This window comes from Amblyraja radiata, chromosome 7 (assembly GCF_010909765.2).
Source record: "Amblyraja radiata isolate CabotCenter1 chromosome 7, sAmbRad1.1.pri, whole genome shotgun sequence".
Lineage (NCBI taxonomy): Eukaryota > Metazoa > Chordata > Chondrichthyes > Rajiformes > Rajidae > Amblyraja > Amblyraja radiata.
In genome coordinates, this window is record NC_045962.1 from 76,198,688 (window position 1) to 76,219,728 (window position 21,041).

Below are 21,041 nucleotides of genomic sequence, written 5' to 3' on the forward strand. Positions count from 1 at the left end.
TCTGGCAGCTCGTTCCATACTCCCACCACCTTTTGCGTGAAAAAGTTACCCCTCAGGTTCCTATTCAGTCTTTTCCCCTACGCCTTGAAACTATCCTCTGGTCCTTGATTCCCCTGCAAGAGATTCTGTGCATCTACCAGATCTATTCCTCTCCCGATTTTATACACCTCTATAAGATGGCCCGCCATCCTCCTGCGCCCCAAGGAATAGTGTTGATTCGTCTGTGTTGAATCCCTGTACTCTGCTTAGACCTTTCCCATTAAAAAAAAAATCATTTCTCCAGCTGCCCAAACATTTAATTCGAAAGCCTCTCAGAAGATTCCACCTGTGCTTTCAAAAAGTTGCCTTTCACATCTTCAGGAAGCCCAACGCAACTGGTAACTGCGGCACTCTTCAGGCACAGGTCCCATGGCTTCACAATCTCTTCCTGCCATGAAAAGGAAAACATCTTCAGTCAGAAGGTCCTCCCTCAAATACACTTGGCTGAACATCAATCAAGTCCACGGTGCAATGATCTCCCTCAAACCCTTAACTAAAGCAATATTCAATATGTAGCGCATCTTCCCCTGTGCCGGTATGCCACCCAATATGTTTGGACAAAGCATATTACAAGAATGATCCCAGGAATAAGTAGGTTAACCCAATGATGAGCATTTGTCAGCACTGGGCCTGTACTCGCTGGAGTTCAGGAGAATGAGGGGGGGGACCTCATTGAAACGTACAGAATAGTGAAAGGCTTGGATAGAGTGGATGTGGAGAGGATGCTTCCACTAGTGGGAGAGTCTAGGACTAGAGGTCATAGCCTCAGAATGAAAGGATGTTCTTTTAGGAAGGAGATGAGGAGAGATTGATTTACTCAGAGGGTGGTGAATCTGTGGAATTCTTTGCTACAGAAGGCTGTGGAAGCCTTCAGTGGATATTTTTGAGATAGATAGATTCCTGATTAGTACGGGTGTCAGAGGTTATGGGGAGAAGGCAGGAAAATGGGGTTCGGAGGGAGAGATAGATCGGCCATGATTGAATGGTGGCGTAGACTTGTTGGGCCAAATGGCCTAATTCTACTCAAATTCCTTATGACCTTAATGTAGAATTTCCAATTTGGGATAGTAACAATTGCAGTGGCGCATCTGATAGTGTTTCTGCCTCGCAGCATCAGAGACCCTAGTTCGATCCTGACCTCGGGTGCTGTCTATAAGGAGTTTGTATGCTCTCCCTGGGATTTCTCTGGATGCTCCAGTTTCCTCCCACATGCCAAAGACGTGCAGTTTTGTAGGTTTTAGACTTCACCTTAGACTTAAGAGACTTCGGCCCACCTAGTTTGCGCATACCAGCAATCACCCCGTACTCTAGCAACTATCCTACTACACACCAGGAGCAAATTTAAACGAAGCCTAATTAATCTACAAACTTGTACTTCTTTGGGATGTGGGAGGAAGCCCAGGCACCCAGAGGAAACCCACACGATCAAAGGGAGAACGCACAGACAGCACTCATAGTCAGAATCGGACCCGGGTCCCTGGCGCTGTAAGGCAGCAACTCTACCGCTGTGCCACTGTGCTGCCCTAGATATGAAAAGGTTAATTGGCTTCTGTAATTGTCCTGAGGGTGTAAGATAGAATTAGGGATCGCTGGTTGGCACATTTGTTGGGTCGAAGGGCATGTTTCCAATGCTCTATCTCTAAACTAAACTATCCAAGATCACAAGGAATCTCGGAAAATCATCGATGTAGCCCAGTCCATCACAAAGACCAGGCTCACAAACGCAAACCCCCCCCTCCCCACCCCCCTCCAAAATATACTATATCTACACTTTACAACCCCTCGAGAAAACACTGGCTGGCTTTGATTTGTCCTTTTGCATACCAATCATTCATTTGTTCTAAGGTACACAAAATTGCTGGAGAAACTCAGCGGGTGCAGCAGCATCTATGGAGCGAAGGAAATAGGCGACGTTTCGGGCCAAAACCCTTCTTCATTTGTTCTAGGTGTCTTTTCATATCTCTAGTTTCCCTCTCCCCTGACTGAAGAAGGGTCTCAACCCGAATCGTCATCTATTCCTTCTCTCCTGTCCCGCTGAGTTACTCCAGCATTTTGTGTCTATCACTTTGAACATGATGGTTTGATAAACCAATAACTAGTTCTTTAGTTCACAGGCACAACACAGATAAACAAATTCAGAATTATTTATTTATTATTTATTTCGAACAGAATAAAAGAATGAAAAGCAAATGTGAAACAGCATACAAAAAACAAAACAAAAATATTTATAAAGTATCATAAACAATATCTATAAATAAATGAAATCATATGTGTCTGAAAAGGAGTAGGAAGAGGCCAGCTTATTAATTCCCACCCCTTATTCAACTGCTTGTATTTATCTTATACAAATTTAGCAGCTATATGTACACCATATGTACACCAGCCACCATATGTACACCAAATTATTTACATTTGAACACTAATCAAATATTTACAAAGCCATACAAAAAAGAAAAAAAGAAAAGAAAAAGAGAAAAAAAAGAAAACGAAAAAAAAGGGCGTAGGAAGGAGGTGAGGAGGAACGTGTTTAGTCAGGGGGTAGATAATCTGTGGAACTCATTGCCACAGAGGGCTGTGGAGGCCATCAGTGGATATTTTTAAGGCAGAGTTAGACAAATCCTTGATCAGAACCGATGTCGAGGGTTATGGGGGACGGCAGGAAAATGGGATTGTGAGGCAGAGATCAGCCATGATTGAATGGCAGTGGACTCGAATGGCCTAATTCTACTCCTATAACTTGTGAACTTGTGAAACAATAAATATAGGCCAAGGTCAAGGATATTTGATGTTGGTAACCCGTTCAAGTGCTCATTCTTACCTGGCTACTGGTGTTTGCCGTAAAGCTCATCTCAGGCCTCCTCACAGCCACAGGACTGCTCTCTATCTGGAGTTGCTTCAGTCTTGCCACCACTTCATCCAGTGCTGAAACATGAACCAAAGCAAAAACCATGAGGAATTGGCGGTGACATCAGTAAATATAGCCCATCTTTGTATTTGGCATTTACCATCAAATACATGACATATCCAGAGATACACACAAAAAGCTGGAGCAACTTCAATCTGAAGAAGGGTCTCAACCCGAAACCTCACCCATTCCTTCTATCCATAGATGCTGCCTGTCTCACTGAGTTACTCCAGCTTTTTGTGTCTATCTTCAGTTTAAACCAGCAGCTGCAGTTCCTTCCTGCACATTAAGAAATAGTAAGATGGGCACTTGAAAAGCCTGCACATGACATATGCAACTAGTTAACAACAACCACCCTCTATTCCCGAGGAATCTCTAGCAACAAATTGCTGTTAGTTATTGATCTCGTTATTGTTTTTTCATAAATGGGTGAAAACAATATATTTTTAGTAAAAAATTAATTTGTACAAATTTGTATATCATTTACACAATATAATTCAGGTAGATTAACAGAGTCTCTTGCTCAGACTAGGGGAATTAAAAATCAGAGGTGAGGGGGAAAAGATTTAATAGGAACCTGAGGGGTAACATTTTCACGCAAAGGGCAGTAGGTGTCTGGAACGAGCTGCCGGAGGAGGTAGTTGAGGCAGGTACTATAAATCTGACTAAACATGTTTAAGAAATGTTTAGACAGGTACATGGATAGGACTGGTTTAGAGGGATGTGGGCCAAATGCCGGCAGGTGGGACTAGTGTAGATGGGACATGTTGGCCAGAGTGGGCAAGTTGGGCCAAAGGGCCTGTTTCCACATTGTAAAACTATGACTTGATGAATCTATATGTTTGATTCAAATAGTCTGCTTAATGATTTAAAATTTAGTGGTTCCAGTATTTGTTGTTTATAATTCAGATTTTCATCATATGCAGTCATGGGATCATTGAGTTATACACTACAGAAACAACCCTTCAAACCAACTTATCCATGCCGATCATATGTCTATCTGAGCTGGTCCCAGATGCCTGTGTTTGCCTATAACCCTCTACATTTATATCTGTACCTATCCAAATAACTTTTACATGTTGTCATTATATTCAACTCTACAGCTTCATAGAGTCGTAGAGACATACAATGTGGATACTGGCCATTCGGCCCAATGGGCCCATGCCAACCAACATGCAACATGCACCTGCCTACATTTGGCCCATATGCCTCCAAACCGGGGGTTCCTAACTTTTTTCGTCCCGTTTACCCCTGGCAACTTTAATAGCACATAACAATGTTATTCCACTTATTTATGAACAACTAATGATGAACAGATACCGGTATACCAGAACCAAACACAGTCAGTCAATGAAAAAAAAACTATGTACAAATCCAGAATCAACAAATTTACCCCAGGTTGGGAACTCTTGCTCTAAACCTATCCCATATATGTATCTATCTAAATGTTTCTTAAATGTCGTGATAGTACCTGCCTCAACTCTCTCCATATACACCCCGCCCTGTGTAAAAAAAAAGTTGCCCCTCAGGTTCCTATTAAATCTTTCCCCCCTCACCTTCATGTTGTTAAACTGGAAAGGGGACAGAAAAGATTTACGAGAATGTCACTGGTTGATGCGCAGGAGGATGAGGGGTAATCTTATAAAGGTGTATAAGGTCATGAGAGGAATCGATCGGGTAAATGCACTGAGTCTTCCATCTAGCAGTTCATTCCAGGCACCCACCACCCTATGTATAAAAAAGTTGCACATCAGGGCCCTTTTAAATCATTCCTCTCTCACTTTAAACTATGCCCTCTAGTTTTAGACTCCCCTACTCTGGGGAAAATACTGTGACCATTTACCTTATCTATGCCCATCGTAATTTTATATTACCACTATAAGATCACCTATAAGAAAAATGGTCCAACCGATCCAACCTCTCTTAATAACTGAAGCCCTCCAAGTAATCTTCACTGCACTCTTTCCAACTTAATGATATCCTCCCAGTAAGTGGGTGACCAGAACTATGCACAATAGACATTACGCCAAGCGTGGTCTCAGCAACAACCTGCACAGTTTTAAGTCCACACCTGGAGTATTGTGTGCAGTTTTGGTCCCCTAATTTGAGGAAGGACATTCTTGCTATTGAGGGAGTGCAGCGTAGGTTTACAAGGTTAATTCCCGGGATGGCGGGACTGTCATATGCTGTGAGAATGGAGCAGCTGGGCTTGTACACTCTGGAGTTTAGAAGGATGCAAGGGGATCTCATTGAGACATATAAGATTGTTAATGGCTTGGACGCACTAGAGGCAGGAAACATGTTCCCGATGTTGGAGAACCAGGGGCCACAGTTTAAGAATAAGGGGTAAGCCATTTAGAATGGAGACAAGGAAACACTTTTTCTCACAGAGAGTGGTTAGTCTGTGGAATTCTCTGCTGCAGAGGATGGTGGAGGCAGGTTCTCTGGATGCTTTCAAGAGAGAGCTAGATAGGGCTCTTAGAAATAGCGGTGTCAGGGGATATGGGGAGAAGACAGGAACGGGGTACTGATTGGGGATGATCAGCCATGATCACATTGAATGGCGGTGCTGGCTCAAAGGGCCAAATGGCCTACTCCTGCACCTATTGTCTATTGTCTATTGTCTAAATATGATACCTTAACCCTTGCACTTCATGTTCTGACCAAGGAAGGTAAGCCTGACAAATGACTTCTACTCTCTGTGTGGGAAGGAACTACAGATGCTGGCTTACACTGAAGATAGACCCAAAGTGCTGGAGTAACTCAACGGGTCAGGCAGCATCTGTGGAGAAAAAGGATGAGTGACTTTTTGGGTTGTAAACCTTCTACAGATTAAATGTAGAGGTGGGGGAGGGGGGGGGGGGGGCGGGGAACTGGAGGTAGGAAAAGGCCAGAACAAATCAGGTCTGGCAACAGATGACCAAAGAAGGTTGGAGCCCATAATGGTGGCTGGGGAAGAGATGATAACAAAGGTGATCATCATTTCTCATCACTTTGTTATCACTTCTACTCTCTTCCAGCTTTCTCCCCCCCCACCCCCCAACCCTCACAATCAACCTGAAGGAGGGTCCCCACCCAAAACGACATCTATCCACATTCTCCATGGATGCTGCCTGACCCGCTGAGTTACACCAGCACTTTATATCTTTTTTTGTAAGCCAGCATCCGAAGTTCCTTGTCCATACAATCTGACTTCTTCACCACCGTCTGCCAGAGTCACCACTTTCAGGGAACTATGGGTGGCTCAGCACTTCAACTCCCCCTCCCATTCCCAATCCGACCTCTCTGTCCTGGGTCTCCTCCATTGCCAGAGTGAGCAACAGCGGAAATTGGAGGAACAGCACCTCATATTCCATCTGGGGACCTTGCGTCCTTATGGCATTAACATAGAATTCTCCCAATTTGGCTAGCCCTTGCTGTCTCCTCCCCTTCCTTAACCCTCTAGCTGTCTCCTCCCACCCTCCCATCCGCCCGCCCTCGGGCTCCTCCTCCTCCTCCCCTTTTCCTTCTTTCTTTCCCCCACCCCCCATCAGTCTGAAGAAGGGTTTCGGCCCGAAACGTCGCCTATTTCCTTCGCTCCATAGATGCTGCTGCACCCGCTGAGTTTCCCCAGCAATTTTGTGTACGTTCCCTTTTGAACACCTTATGTATCTGTACTCTTAGGTCTCTCTGCTGTACAAAAGTCTCTGGGGCCCTAGCTCCAACCGTGGGTGCCTGCGGACTAGGGACGACAGATGGCACAATGGGCTAAGTGTTCGGCTGGCAACCGGAAGGTAGCCGGTTCGAATCCCGCTTGGAGTGCATACTGTCGTTGTGTCCTTGGGCAAGACACTTCACCCACCTTTGCCTGTGTGTGAATGTGTGTGAGTGACTGGTGGTGGTCGGAGGGGCCGTAGGCGCAGATTGGCAGCTACGCTTCCGTCAGTCTGCCCCAGGGCAGCTGTGGCTACAGAAGTAGCTTACCACCACCGAGTGTGACTGAGGAGTGAATGAATAATGCGATGTAAAGCGCCTTGAGTATTAGAAAGACACTATATAAATCCCATCCATTATTATTATTATTATTGTGGAGCTCGACTTTCTCTAGCCAGCTCGAGCTGGTTAGATACCGACTTTCGTGAATTCCAAGCTTCGACCACATCAACACGGGGGCTTCGATCGCCCCGACGCGGGGGCTTCGACCGCCGGCTGTGGGAGCTTCAATCGCCCCGATGGATGGTTTGACTGCCCCGACCACTGGAGAATAAAGAAGAAGATAATTGGACTTTTTTGTCCTCCATCACAGTGAGGAATGTGGGAAATCCGCTGTGGTGGATGTTTATGTTAACTTTTCTGTAGTTGTATGTCTTGTTGCTTTTTGTTTCGTAATGACTGGATGGTAATTTGCATATCACTGTTCCCTAATTGGTACACATGACAATAAAAGGCCTTTGATTTACTGTCTTTGCCCTTCACTGGTTCACCTGAACAAAATGCCACACCTCACGTTAAACTCCATTTGCCATTACTTGTTCCATTTCCCCAATTCATCTAAAACAGAAATTTGCTTTAAAGGTGTACTTCTTAGTTTATTCTCCTATCACTAGAGAAGAATTGACCTGATGTGACATGTTCATAATCAGTGTATAGTATTAAGATGTGTAGAAAAGAACTGGAGATGCTGGTAGATACCAAAGATAGTGCTGGTGTTCCCTCCCCTCCACATTCGGCCTGAATAAGGGCCCTCCAGTTCCCTCCCCTCTACTTTCAGCCTGAATAAGGGCCCTAACTCGAAACATCACCCATCCTTTCTCTCCAAAGATGCTGCCTGTCCTGCTGAGTTACTCCAGCACTTTGTGTCCCTCTGTAGTATTATGGCTCTTGGTTAAAAAAGCCTATCCACATATTGGGAAGAAAGATGTGTACTCCGAAAGACAAAAATGATTGGAGGTCTGAAGTCAAGGCAGCCTGAAAAAATATGCTAAACTATTACATGTTGTATTAAAATAGTGCTCCCGATTAGCAGAAACAAGCTAAGGTGCCAATAAGGCACTTGATACTGAGCCAGGAAAGATGACCCAAACACAAGTCAAAGAGATAAGTTTTAAAGAGCATCTTAAAGGGGCGAAGGAAAGAGGTAACAAGCTGGGCTAATTTAGGTAGGAGATTCAAGTGCTTGGGACATTAGGTGTTCAAGAAGGAACTGCAGATGCTGGAAGATCGAAGGTACACAAAAATGCTGGAGAAACTCAGCGGGTGCAGCAGCATCTATGGAGCGAAGGAAATGGGTGACGTTTCGGGCCAAAACCCTTCTTCAGACTGATGGGGGGTGGGGGGGAGAAGGAAGGAAAAAGGGAGGAGGAGGAGCCCGAGGGCGGGGGGATGGGAGGAGACAGCCCGAGGGTTAAGGAAGGGGAGGAGACAGCAAGGGCTAGCAAAATTGGGAGAATTCAATGTTCATGCCATCTGGACGCAAGCTACCCAGACGAAATATGAGGTGCTGTTCCTCCAATTTCCGGTGTTGCTCACTCTGGCAATGGAGTAGACCCAGGACAGAGAGGTCGGATTGGGAATGGGAGGGGGAGTTGAAGTGCTAATGCTTGGGACATTAGCCGTGTACAGAATGACTTTCCCGATTAAGTCAAGGAAGAAACAAATAACTGCAGATGTTGGTAGATACAAAAAAGGGCATGAAGTGCTGGAGTAACTCAGCACTCAGTGGATCAGGCAGCATCTCTGGAGAACATGGACAGGTGATTTTTTGGGTGGAGACTAGGGTTGCCAACCTTCTCACTCCAAAATAAGGGACAAAAGGTCAAACTAAGGGACAAATTCCCCGACGGCAATTCGTTGACCGACTTGGCCGTTGCTAGGTGAATGATGAGTTGGCCCGGGTGCTAGACTACACACAAAGCCCAGCACGCGGGCCAGTTGAGGGGTTTTGGCCCAGCACCCCATCCAGCACCCCATCCAACACATGAACCGATGATCGGCCATGAGAAGGAGGGGTGGTGGTGTCGGCGGTAAGCGAAGGTCTATGAAGAAAGACTGGATAGACTCTGCTTGTACTCGCTAGAATTTAGAAGTTTGAGGGGGGATCTTATAGAAACTTACAAAATTCTTAAGGGGTTGGACAGGCTAGATGCAGGAAGATTATTCCCGATGTTGGGGAGGTCCAGGACAAGGGGTCACAGTTTAAGGATAAAGGGGAAATCCTTTAGGACCGAGATGAGAAAAACATTTTTTACACAGAGAGTGGTGAATCTCTGGAATTCTCTGCCACAGAAGGTAGTTGAGGCCAGTTCATTGGTTATATTTAAGAGGAAGTTAGATGTGGCCCTTGTGGCTAGAGGGATCAGGGGGTATGGAGAGAAGGCAGGTACAGGATACTGAGTTGGATGATCAGCCATGATCATATTGAATGGCGGTGCAGGCTTGAAGGCCTTCTACCTCCCGAGAGAATTCACCTCCGTTATCCTGACCGCGGTCTACATCCCACCCCAGGCAGACGTCCGTCTGGCACTGGAGGAGCTGCATGCCGTGGTCAACAAACACCAGACGTCTTACCCCGAGGCATTTACCACCATTGCTGGGGACTTCAATAAGGCGAACCTCAAGAAATCACTCCCCAACTTCCACCAACATGTCTCCTGCTGCACCAGAGGACCTAACACCCTCGACCACTGCTACACCACCATCAAGAATGCCTATCGTTCTATCCCTCGCCCTCACTTCGGTAAGTCCGACCATACCGCGGTGCTGCTTCTTCCTGCCTACAAGCAGCAATTAAAGAGCGCACCCCCAGAAGTGAGGACCGCACAGAGCTGGTCGGGGGGGGGGGGAGAAGAACAATTCCAGGACTGTTTGGAATCTGTAGACTGGGCAATGTTCAAGGACTCGGCAACGGACTTGAACGAATATGGCACAGTCGTTACAGACTTCATAAATAAATGTGTGGAGGACTGCATCCCTACAAAAACCTTCCGAGTGTTTCCCAATCAGAAACCTTGGATGCACTTTGAGATCCGCACTCTCCTGAAGTCCAGACACAGGGCATTCACATCCAACGATACAGTGGCCTACATGAAGACCAGATACGACCTTGGTAAGGCCATCAAAAAGGCCAAAAGGGACTTCTGCTCCAAACTGGAGGACGAGACAGATGTTCGGCAGCTGTGGCAGGGTCTGAATGCAATCACCTCCTACAAGGCAAAACCAGGAGGCAGCTCGATTGCCGGTGTAACATCACTCCCTGACGAGCTCAATGCGTTTTACGCACGCTTTGACAGGGAGAATACTGATGTGCCTTCCCGATCCCCCATTCGCTGTGATGGCATTTCAGTCTCAGTCACAGAGGCCGATGTCAGGAAATCCTTCAGAGGGGTGAACCCCCGAAAAGCACCTGGACCTGATGGTATACCCGGCCGTGTTCTAAAAACCTGTGCGGACCAACTGGCGGGAGTTTTTACGGACATTTTCAACCTCTCACTTCTGAGGTCTGAGGTCCCCACCTGCTTTAAAAGGGCATCAATTATACCGGTGCCCAAGAAGAGTAAGGTGACGTGCCTCAATGACTATCGACCAGTGGCACTAACGCCGGTGGTGATGAAGTGCTTTGAGAGGTTGATCATGGAGCAAATCAACTCCTACATCGACAAAAACCTGGACCCACTGCAGTTCGCGTACCGCCACAACAGATCAACGGTGGATGCGATCTCGCTGGCCCTCCACTCCGCACTGGACCACTTGGACAACAAAAACTCATATGTCAGGCTGTTATTCATTGATTACAGCTCGGCATTTAACACAATCATCCCCTCCAAACTGGTTACCAAACTCGCAGAACTGGGTCTCTGCGCATCCCTCTGCAACTGGATCCTCGACTTCCTCGTCCACAGACCACAGTCTGTTCGTATTGGTGGAAATGTGTCAGCCTCAATAACAATCAGCACGGGAGCACCTCAAGGCTGCGTGCTCAGCCCCCTGCTGTACTCACTCTATACCCATGACTGCGTAGCGAACCACAGTGCGAACTCCATCATCAAGTTCGCTGACGACACCACTATTGTGGGGCGTATCACTGATGGGGATGAGTCAGAGTACAGAAGAGAGATCGAGCAACTGTCCATATGGTGCCAGCGCAATAACCTGGCCCTGAACACCAGCAAAACCAAGGAACTGATTGTGGACTTTGGAAGGAGTAGGAGGGGGACCCACAGCCCCATTTATATCAACGGGTCGATGGTTGAAAGGGTCAAGAACTTCAAATTCCTGGGGGTGCACATCTCCGAAGATCTTTCCTGGTCCGAGAACACGAACGCAATTATCAAAAAAGCTCATCAGCGCCTCTACTTCCTGAGAAGATTACGGAGAGTCGGATTGTCAAGGAAGACTCTCTCTAACTTCTACAGGTGCACAGTCGAGAGCATGCTGACTGGTTGCATAGTGGCTTGGTTCGGAAATTTGAGCGCCCTGGAGAGGAAAAGATTACAAAAAGTAGTAAACACTGCCCAGTCCATCATCGGCTCTGACCTTCCTTCCATCGAGGGGATTTATCGCAGTCGCTGCCTCAAAAAGGCTGGCAGTATCATCAAAGACCCACACCATCCTGGCCACACACTGATCTCCCTGCTACCTTCAGGTAGAAGGTACAGGAGCCTGAGGACTGCAACAACCAGGTTCAGGAATAGCTACTTCCCCTCAGCCATCAGGTTATTAAACCTGGCTCTGACAAAACTCTGATTATTAGCAACCACTTTCTGTTATTTGCACTACCAGTTTATTTATTCATGTGTGTATATATTTATATCATGGTATATGGACACATTTATCTGTTTTGTAGTAAATGCCTACTATTTTCTGTGTGCTTAAGCAAAGCAAGAATTTCATTGTCCTATACAGGGACACATGACAATAAACTCACTTGAACTTGAAGGGCCGAATGGCCTACTCCTGCACCTAATTTTTATGTTTCTATGTTCTATGTTTCTATGTCTGAAGGTCGGACAGCTGGCCGACTGACGGGGCCACGGGCGAGGCACTGTTGCTGCACTCCATGGGCTGCACTACGTCGGGATGGGTGAGGCGGGACCGGATGCGGCGCTTTGACTCCTCGACCCGAGCAGTAGCAGTCAAATGCGGGACAAGGGCGGTCCCGTATGGGACAAACCAATTTAGCCCAATATACGGGATGTCCCGGCTAATACGGGACAGTTGGCAACCCTAGTGGAGACCCTTCTTCAGTCATGGAAGCTGGGGATGCAAACATTGGAGGAATGCAGATCTCAAAGGGCATTTAGCTGATGAAACAATGCACTGCTTTCAGACTTCAAACACACAAAACTGGGGCAACATTAAGGAGAAATAAAATAATTGACATTTAAGACGCGTAAATGTAAATAAACATTTGCAAGAGTGGGTGGTCAGCTACATATCTGGGAGGGAATTTACGATAAGGAAATGTTTGGAGAACTGAAGCAGTGAAGCACATACTTTCACTTTTGAGATTAAGCTGGCTTCACAGAAAGTCTTTATAAGCCTCCTTCTGTATAAGAACAGAGCAATCCATGAACAGAGCAGATGCCCTTTGATATTAAAATGCTTTCAAAGCAAAGCTTGGATCAACAATAATTACATGCATTCAGAAATATCGCGCCTTGAAAGTGATTTGCATTTCACTTCATGGGTGGTTTTGATGTGATATATTTTGGGAAGTCCAGTATTTTACGTTGAACAGGCTGAAAGTTAAAAAAAGTAAAATTGACTGTCTTATTATCATGTAAGCGACGCACTGCTTCCACGTAAACCAGACCGCTTCTTACCAGTTGAATCTGGTTTTGCACGTGCACTCTCATACGTCCCGGCAGAGGTCAAACTTTGAACGGACTCTTCTGAGATTCTTGGCGCTGTCATGGTAACAGGAACTCCGATGGCCTCATCCACTGAAGTCTCCACCAGCTCTTTGGTGTCCAACAAGTCCGCGATCTGCAGGCTGTGAACGACAACATTGGCGGGCCCCAGTTTAGGCAATATTTCAAGGCACTAAGCTGCATTTGCAGACGCACTGGCATGCATGCGAGCAAGAGGAGGCATTCTGTAGGCCAAAGCCATGAATATATCAGCCAGCTTAATTCAAGGACAATTCTTTACTTTAACCCTTTGCATACTGAATGAAACCGTCAACATTCAGCAAGTGCACGAGCATCACAGTTGAACACCTTGCTGAATGGCAGGCCTACTCCAAGATCAATCACAATGCAAAATTTACATTGTAAATAAATGTAAGATCAACCCACTTGTTTTCTAATTATGGGTCATTAGCCTTTTCCATTTTGATAGTTTTTAAATTTTTATTTCAAATTTTCAGCATTTTTCTTCGTCAGTTTTCTTCGTACAGTTTAAAATATGCCTTCACAGTACCCAAAGGGTTAGTATCGATTAAAGGTGTACCGCCTTCAAAATAAAAATTGTTAGAAACGTTTAACACAGACTTGGAGAGTCAAGAAAGTTTTTGTGCATGGCACAAACAATTAAGCACTGTGCGATCTTACATAAATTTGATTGCAGTAAGCGTTTAGCGAACTATTTTTTTAATGAAGGCTGTGCCCCTTTCAATGCTGAATCAAAAATAGATTTATTGATTTGATTGCATTCAATGACCTCCTGATGTATTGGTGGTGGTGAGAACAGTAACACAGCGAATCAACATGACCAATTGTTGCATGGTGGCGCAGCAGTAGAGTTGCTGCCTTACAGCGCCAGAGACCCAGGTTCGATCCTGACTACTGGTGCTGTTTGTATGGAGTTTCCCCATGACCGTGTGGCTTTTCTCCGGGTGCTCCGGATTCCTCCCACATTCCAAAGACGTACAGGTTTATGGGTTAATTGGTAAAATTTGTAAATTGTCCCCAGTGTGTGTAGGATAGTGTTAGTGTATGGGAATCGCTGGACAGCGCGGACTCAGTGGGCTGAAGGACCTGTTGCCGCATTGTATCTCTAAACTAAACTAAAGTGTACACAGGAGTTCAGAAAGCAATTCCCTCCAATCCTTGGCAAAAGCTCCAGGTATCCCTTATAAGAATCAGCACACCCAATAAACAGTTGATCAATTCAACGTCAGCCAATAGCACCTGATTGAAGCACAAATCTGAAGCAGCCAGAAAGACGTTCCATCACCAGTTAGCCTCGCAAGCAAGGCTGCTGTCTTGCACTTTATTAGTTGCATCAACGGCACATAAAGGTAGCAGATGCACCATTGTAAAGCATTCCCCAATCACCATCGTGCCATAAACCAAGAGTTATCCACCTACGCAATCTCCCTCCTGGTTGCTAAAACACTTTAACCCCCCCTCCCATTCCCATACTGACCTTTCTGTTCTGGGCCTCCTCCACAGTCATAGAGAGGCCCAACGCGAATTGGATGAACAGCACATCATCATAAGATTATAAGCGATAGGAGTAGAATTAGGCCATTTGGCCCATCAAGTCTACTCTGCCATTCAATCATGGTTGATCTATCTCTCCCTCCTAACCCCATTCTCCTGCCTTCTCCCCATAACCCCTGACACCCGTACTAATCAAGAATCCATCTATCTCAGCCTTAAATATATATCCACTGACTTTGTCTCCACAACCTTCTGTGGCAAAGAATTCAACAGATTCATCACCCTCTGATCCTATGCAGTCATGTTTTGCTTGGGTAGCTTACACCCCAGCAGCATGAATATTGATTTCTCTAACGTCAAGTAACCCTTGCTTTCCCTCTCTCTGTCTCTCTCTGTCTCTCCCCGCCCTAGTTCTCTGACTAGTTTCACTGTCCTCCTGTCTAATTTTACTGTTTGTATGCCTCGTTGTCACCTTCCCTTCAGCCTACATTTCCTTGATCGTCATCTGCTTTGATCTGTCATTTTTCACATCATGCCCTTCCATATCTCTAATTTCCCTCTCCCCTGACTCTCAGTCCGAAGGAGGGTCTCGACCCGAAACGTCACCCATGCCTTCTCTCCAGAGATGCTGCCTGACCCGCTGAATTACTCCAGTGTTTTGTGTCTATCTTCGGAGTTCGAACCACACTCGATGCAACCTTACACCTTGCTATTATATTTCAGCAGAGTAGGGCGAACATCCTTACCTGCTTCAGTGTAAATAAGACGATCAGACTTTCAGCACCCTTTACAACATTTCAGAAAATGAGATGTTAACATCTCTAGAGTTTCCCCTGTGTGAAATCCAAAGAATGTAAACATGTTTGCAAGATATTAATCATCGCCATGTGGTGCCAACATTAGGGCACAGCTTCGTGCCCGCGCGGTGCCAAGTCACACATAAGGCAAGAACAGAAGAAACGAATGTCCCATCTTTGATGTACAAGATAAATGTGGAACACAAATTAGAAAGACGCCAGGTTCAATACCAATTTCCTGTGCTCCTACTGTTAAGCAACGGGCGACTGGATTATAATGAAATGAAGCAACAACAATAATTCTGCATGTAGTTTGCTTACTCAATGAAAATAAACACTGCCATTAAAACCAACAGAATAGATATATTTTCACATGATTCTCAAGTCTTGTTTCTTGTCACATGCACAAGCATAGCGAGGTACAGGTACAATGAAAATCTTGCTTGCAGCAACATCACTGGCACATTGACTCAGACAGCACACAAAATGTAAATTATGTATGCACGCCAGCAACTACAGATGCTGGTTTCAAGAGTCCCGAGCCGAAACGTCACCTATCTATGTTCTCCAGAGTTGCTGCCTGACCCATTGAGTTACTCCAGCACTTTGTGTACAAATTATACAAGACAGTGAAAAGAAACAGACTGCAAAAAAAACAAGATGTTAGTGCAGAACACAACCTGAAAACAAAGTCCATGGTAGCGCAGGAAATGGTCCGTTGTGTGTCTGTTGCTGTGGTGGGATTAGGGGTGTGCAGGGTGGTTCAGCAACCTGATAGTTGCAGGGACGTTGCTGTTCCCGAACCTGTGGGACACCAACCAGGTTTCTGTGCCTCTTGCCTGATGGTAGGGAGCAGTGCTGAACTACTATCTACCTCGTTGGTGACCCTCGGACTATCCTTGGTTGAATGTGGTGTAGGAACTGCAGATGCTGTTTTAAACCGAAGATCGCCACAAAAGCTGGAGTAACTCAGCACTCAACTCAACCTATGCTGGCAGCATCTCTGGAGAGAAGGAATGGGTGACATTTCGGGTCGACTGAAGAAGGGTCTCGACCCGAAAAGTCACCCATTCCTTCTCTCCAGAGATGCTGCCTGTCCCGCTGAGTTATTCCAGCATTTTGTGTCTATCCTGATTGGACTTTGCTGGCTTTACCTAGCACTACACCTTATTCCCTTCTAGGGCACTGTAAATGGGTCGATTGTAATCACGTATTGTCTTTCTGCCTACTGGATAGCACGCAACAAAAGCTTTTCACTGTACCTCGTTACACGTGACAATAAACTAAACTGAAACTGGTAGCTGTGAGAAGAGGGCGTGGCCCAGATGGCAGGGATCCATAAAGATAGAGACCGCCTTCTTGAGGCAGAACCTCATGTAGGTGCATTCAGTGGGGAGGGCAGTACCCATGTGGGCTGAAGGGCCTGTTCCTGTGCTGCACTGTTCTATGCGCCATGTTCCATGCCAAATCTCTTTAAACCTCTAAGAAAGTAGAGGTGCTGGTGCGCCTTCTTTGTGAAGGCATCTATGTGCTGGGCCCCGGACTAGTCATCCAAGATATTAATATCCATGAATATATATATCCAAGAATTTGAAAACTAGAAGCAATTAGACAGGTACATGGATAGGACAGGTTTAGAGGGGTAGGGGCCAAACGCAGACTAGCGGGACTAGGGTAGATGGGGCCTGTTGGTTGGTGAGGGCAAGTTGGGCCAAAGGGCCTGTTTCCACACCGTACGACTCTAATTTCAACTTATTAATTCTCTCCACTGCCAACTCACCATTTTTCCATTAACTGGATAGCACGCAACACAACCTTTTCATTGTGCCTCGGTATATGTGACAATAAACTAAACTAAACCAAACCAATCACGTGATCTCCAAACTTCCCCTTTCTGAAGTCAACATGTCTGTTTGCAATGGACGGCGTTAAAAAATATATATTTGATTGTCAGTTTTTTTAAGATGCCTCATCTTCTGTTTACACCTACCCTTCCCGATCTAGAATGGCCAGAAGGGATTTTGTGGCCTGATGCCACTTCTGTCATACACTTTGAGAGTTAGATTTAGTTCTTAGGGCTAATGGACTCAAGGGATAATGGGGAAAAAGCAGGAATGGGGTAGTAATCTTGGATGATCAGCGATGATCAAATTGAATGGCGGTGCTGGCTCGGAGGGCCGAATAGCCTACTCCTGCACCTATTTTCTATGGCCTGATCGTCACAGAAACGTAGTGACCTCCAGCTTTCAATGCTTTTGGTTTGATTAGAGACCTTTCAGTCCCAGTGCACCTCGGTCCACCAATGCCTACTAGATCTCCTGGTTGCTAACCATTTTAACTCCCCTTCCCATTCCTGCACTGACCTTTCTGTCTAGGGCCTCCTCCATTGCCAGAGTGAGTCCATACACAAATTGGAGGAACAGCACCTCCTCTTCCACCTGGCTTGCTTACAACTCAACGGAATGTGAACATTGAATTCTCCAATTCGAAGTAATCTCTAACTAACCCTCTCCCCCAAAAACCCTCCCCTTGATCCCCCACATTCGCTCCCCCTCGCTGGACTCCCTGGACTCCCACAAGAAGGGAGAAAAAATCTACAATGACTCAAACCCGTCTCACAACTTCTGCTCGCATCTTTGACCTTTGTTCGATCCATCTGCCTATCAAAATCTCCCCTTCCCTATGTCCACCAAATATTACCTGCCACACTTTGTCCTGCTTCACCCCCTTTTCAGCTTTCTTCTCCCCTCCTACAATCAGTCTAAAGCAGGGGTGGGGAACCTGCGGCCTTCTAGGCAATTAAGTGCGGCCTTTAGAATGAATCCAAATTTTGTAGAACAAATCCTTTTATTTTTATTAGTATGTTTTTGTTTGTCTTTTATTATTTAAAATTCTTTAAATGAACATACTTAAAATACCAAAGAGTAAAAGAAGATTAAACAAAATATTCCTATATCTGGTTAAAGTTTCTTGGATGCGGCCTTATTAGATTACAGCAAACTTAATGCAGCCTTCCAACATGAAAAGGTTCCCAACCCTGGTCTAAAGAGTCTCGAACCGAAACGTCGCCTACCCATGTTCTCCAGAGATGCTGCCTGACCTGCTGAGTTACTCCAGCACTTTGTGCCATTTTGCAGTCCTAGCTCATTGACTTTTTCGAGTACGAAGGAACTGCAGATGCTGGTTTACACCAAAGTTAGGCACAAAATGCTGGAGTAACTCAGCAGGTCAGGCAGCATCTCTGGAGAAAAGGATTAGGTGACGTTTCAGGCCACCTATTTCTTAGAAGGGTTTCGACCTAAAATGTTACCTATTCCTTTTCTCCAGGGATGCTGCCTGACCCGCTGCGATACTCCAGCATTTTGTGTCTATCATTGACTTTCTCTATGGCATTTGGCCCATATCCCTCTAAATCTGCCTATCCATGTACCTGTCTAAATGTTTCTTGAACATTGCGATAGTACCAGCCTCAACAAGAATTAAGGCTGGCCTCCATCCTGGGGGTGGAGTTGGATTCACTGGAGATGATCTTTGAGGGGAGGATGTTCCTCAAACTGCAGAGCATCTTGGACAGCTCGTTCCACACACCCACCACGCTTTGTGTGGAAAGGTTGCCCTTCAGGTTCCTAATATATCTTCCCACCCCTAAACCTATGTTCTCAATCACAGAATGCAAAGCTGGCTTGAAATGGTTAATATTCAGTCAACTTCAACGGGGTGGATTTTTTTTTCACACACCAGCTGGTGATTTTATGTTAATGAGACACATTGCAAAAACCCATTCACACTTAAGACAAAGCACTGATTGCAAGTTAACTCAAACATGCCTTCAAACGTTAACATAAAGCACTGCTCACAGCCAAAGATCCTATAGCTTTGCTCACAGCCACGGAGCCGACAATGTGATCCTGATATGTGTAAGAAGGAACCACAGATGCTGGTTTAACACTCAAGATAGACACAAAATGCTGAAGTAACTCAGCGGGAAAGGCAGCATCTCTGGAGAGTAGGGATGGGCGACGTTTCGGGTCGAGACCCTTCTTCGGAAAGAGGCCAATAGCTCCAGTTGCCCTCTCCCCTGACTCTCAGTCTGAAGAAGGGAATCGACCAAAAACGTTGCCCATTCCTATCCGGAGATGCTGCCTGTCCCGCTGAGTTACTCCAGCATTTGCGTCTATCTTCAATGTGATCCTGATAATCCAGCTCGCAGGTCCCAGACTAGAGTGCCATGATCAATATTTGTGGCCTTGGATGGTGGAGATTGCAATGACGGAAATTGTAAATATCAAGCTCTGTATACGACAGTCCAACGTCCCCAAGAACTTATATACCAATGCCCAAAAAGAGCAGGTTTACATGCTTCAACGACTACCGACCGGTGGCATTCACTTGCATTGATGTTTTCAAGAGAGAGGTAGATATAGCTCTTAGGGCTAATGGAATCAAGGGATATGGGAAGAAAGCAGGAACTGGGGTACTGATTTTGGATGATCAGCCATGATTATATTGAATGGTGGAACTAGCTCGAGGGGCCGAATGGCCTACTCCTGCACCTCTTTCCTATGTTTCTTTTGCGACTAGGTACTTCAAGAGGTCGCTTATGACCCTTGCCCGAGTAATAACCTGAACCCACTTCAATTTGCCGTCCGGCATAATAGATCAACAGAGGATGTGGTTTCGCCGACTCTCTGCTGAACCACTTGGACAACATCAAAGTACATGTCAGGCTGATAATTGTCAATCTCAGCTTCGCATTCAATATCATCACACCCCCTCCAAACTCAGGAAACTAGGTCTTTGCCCCTCCCTGTGTAACCAGATCCTCGACTTCCTTTGCAGGAAGGAACTGCAGATGCTGGTTTAAACCAAAGATAGACATTAAAAGCTGGAGTAACTCAGCAGGACAGGCAGCACATCTGGAGAGAAGGAATGGGCGACATTTCGGGTCGAGACCCTTCTTCAGACTGGTTAGGGATAAGGGAAACAAGAGATATATAGACGATGATATAGAGAGATAAAGAACTATGAATGAAAGATATGCAAAAAAGTAACGATGAAAAAGGAAACAGGCCATTGTTAAAATGGCATTTCTTGCATATATCTCTTGTTTCCCATGACTCTCCAGAGATGCTGCCTGTCCCCGCTAAGTTACTCCAGCTTTTTGGGTCTATCCTCGACTTGCTCATCGGCAGATCTCAGTCAGTACAAATTGGCAATAACGCTTCCTCCTTGATAACCATCAGCAAAGGAGACACGAAGGTAGACAAAAAGTACTGGATACCTTCGATTTTCCAGCATCTGCAGTTCCTTCTTAAGCAAATGAGACACCTCAGGGCTGCATGCTCAGCACCTTGCTCTACTCTTTCTGTACCCATGACCTGTGTAGCCAGACACAGCCAAAATGGCATCTTTAAATCCACCGACAATACCACCATTATTGGACAAAGAACAGGTTATGATGAGTAGAGGAGGGAGACTGATAATCTTAGCGAGAACTTCGCGTGAACTCTGCTTCCGTTTGGTCACGCCAAACGCACGCTATCGCATGCAAGTGGGACAGGCCCTTTAGATTTAGCTCTTAGGGCTAACGGAATCAAGGGATATGGGGAAAAAGCAGGAACGAGGTACTGATTTTGGATGATCAGCCATGGTCACATTGAATGGCAGTGCTGGGTAGAAGGGCCGAATGGCCTACTCCTGCACCTATTTTATATGTTTCTAATCTGATTGAGTGGTGTCAGAACAACAATCTTGCAAGACCTAGGAACTGATTGTGTAGAATGGAGTTGCAGATGCTGGTGTATATTGAAGATATACACAAAGTTCTGGAGTATCTCAGCAGTTCAGGAAACATCTCTGGAGAAAAACGATGGGCGACTTTTCAATTCGGGATCCTTCTTCAGAGTCTGTAGAGGGGTCCCGATCCGAAACATCAAC

General features: G+C 45.7%; 1 protein-coding gene across 1 annotated transcript in view; it reads right to left on the reverse strand.

Moving 5' to 3' along the window:
• Nucleotides 1-21,041, reverse strand: part of epb41l5 (erythrocyte membrane protein band 4.1 like 5) — a 146,246-nt gene that overhangs the window by 22,803 nt on the left and 102,402 nt on the right. Inside the window, exons 16-18 of the mRNA XM_033024833.1 lie at nucleotides 12,745-12,914; nucleotides 2,858-2,961; nucleotides 326-427 (exon numbers count right to left, since the gene is read on the reverse strand). Of these exons, the coding sequence (XP_032880724.1) occupies nucleotides 326-427; nucleotides 2,858-2,961; nucleotides 12,745-12,914 (376 nt within the window). The remainder of the gene's footprint in view (nucleotides 1-325; nucleotides 428-2,857; nucleotides 2,962-12,744; nucleotides 12,915-21,041) is intronic.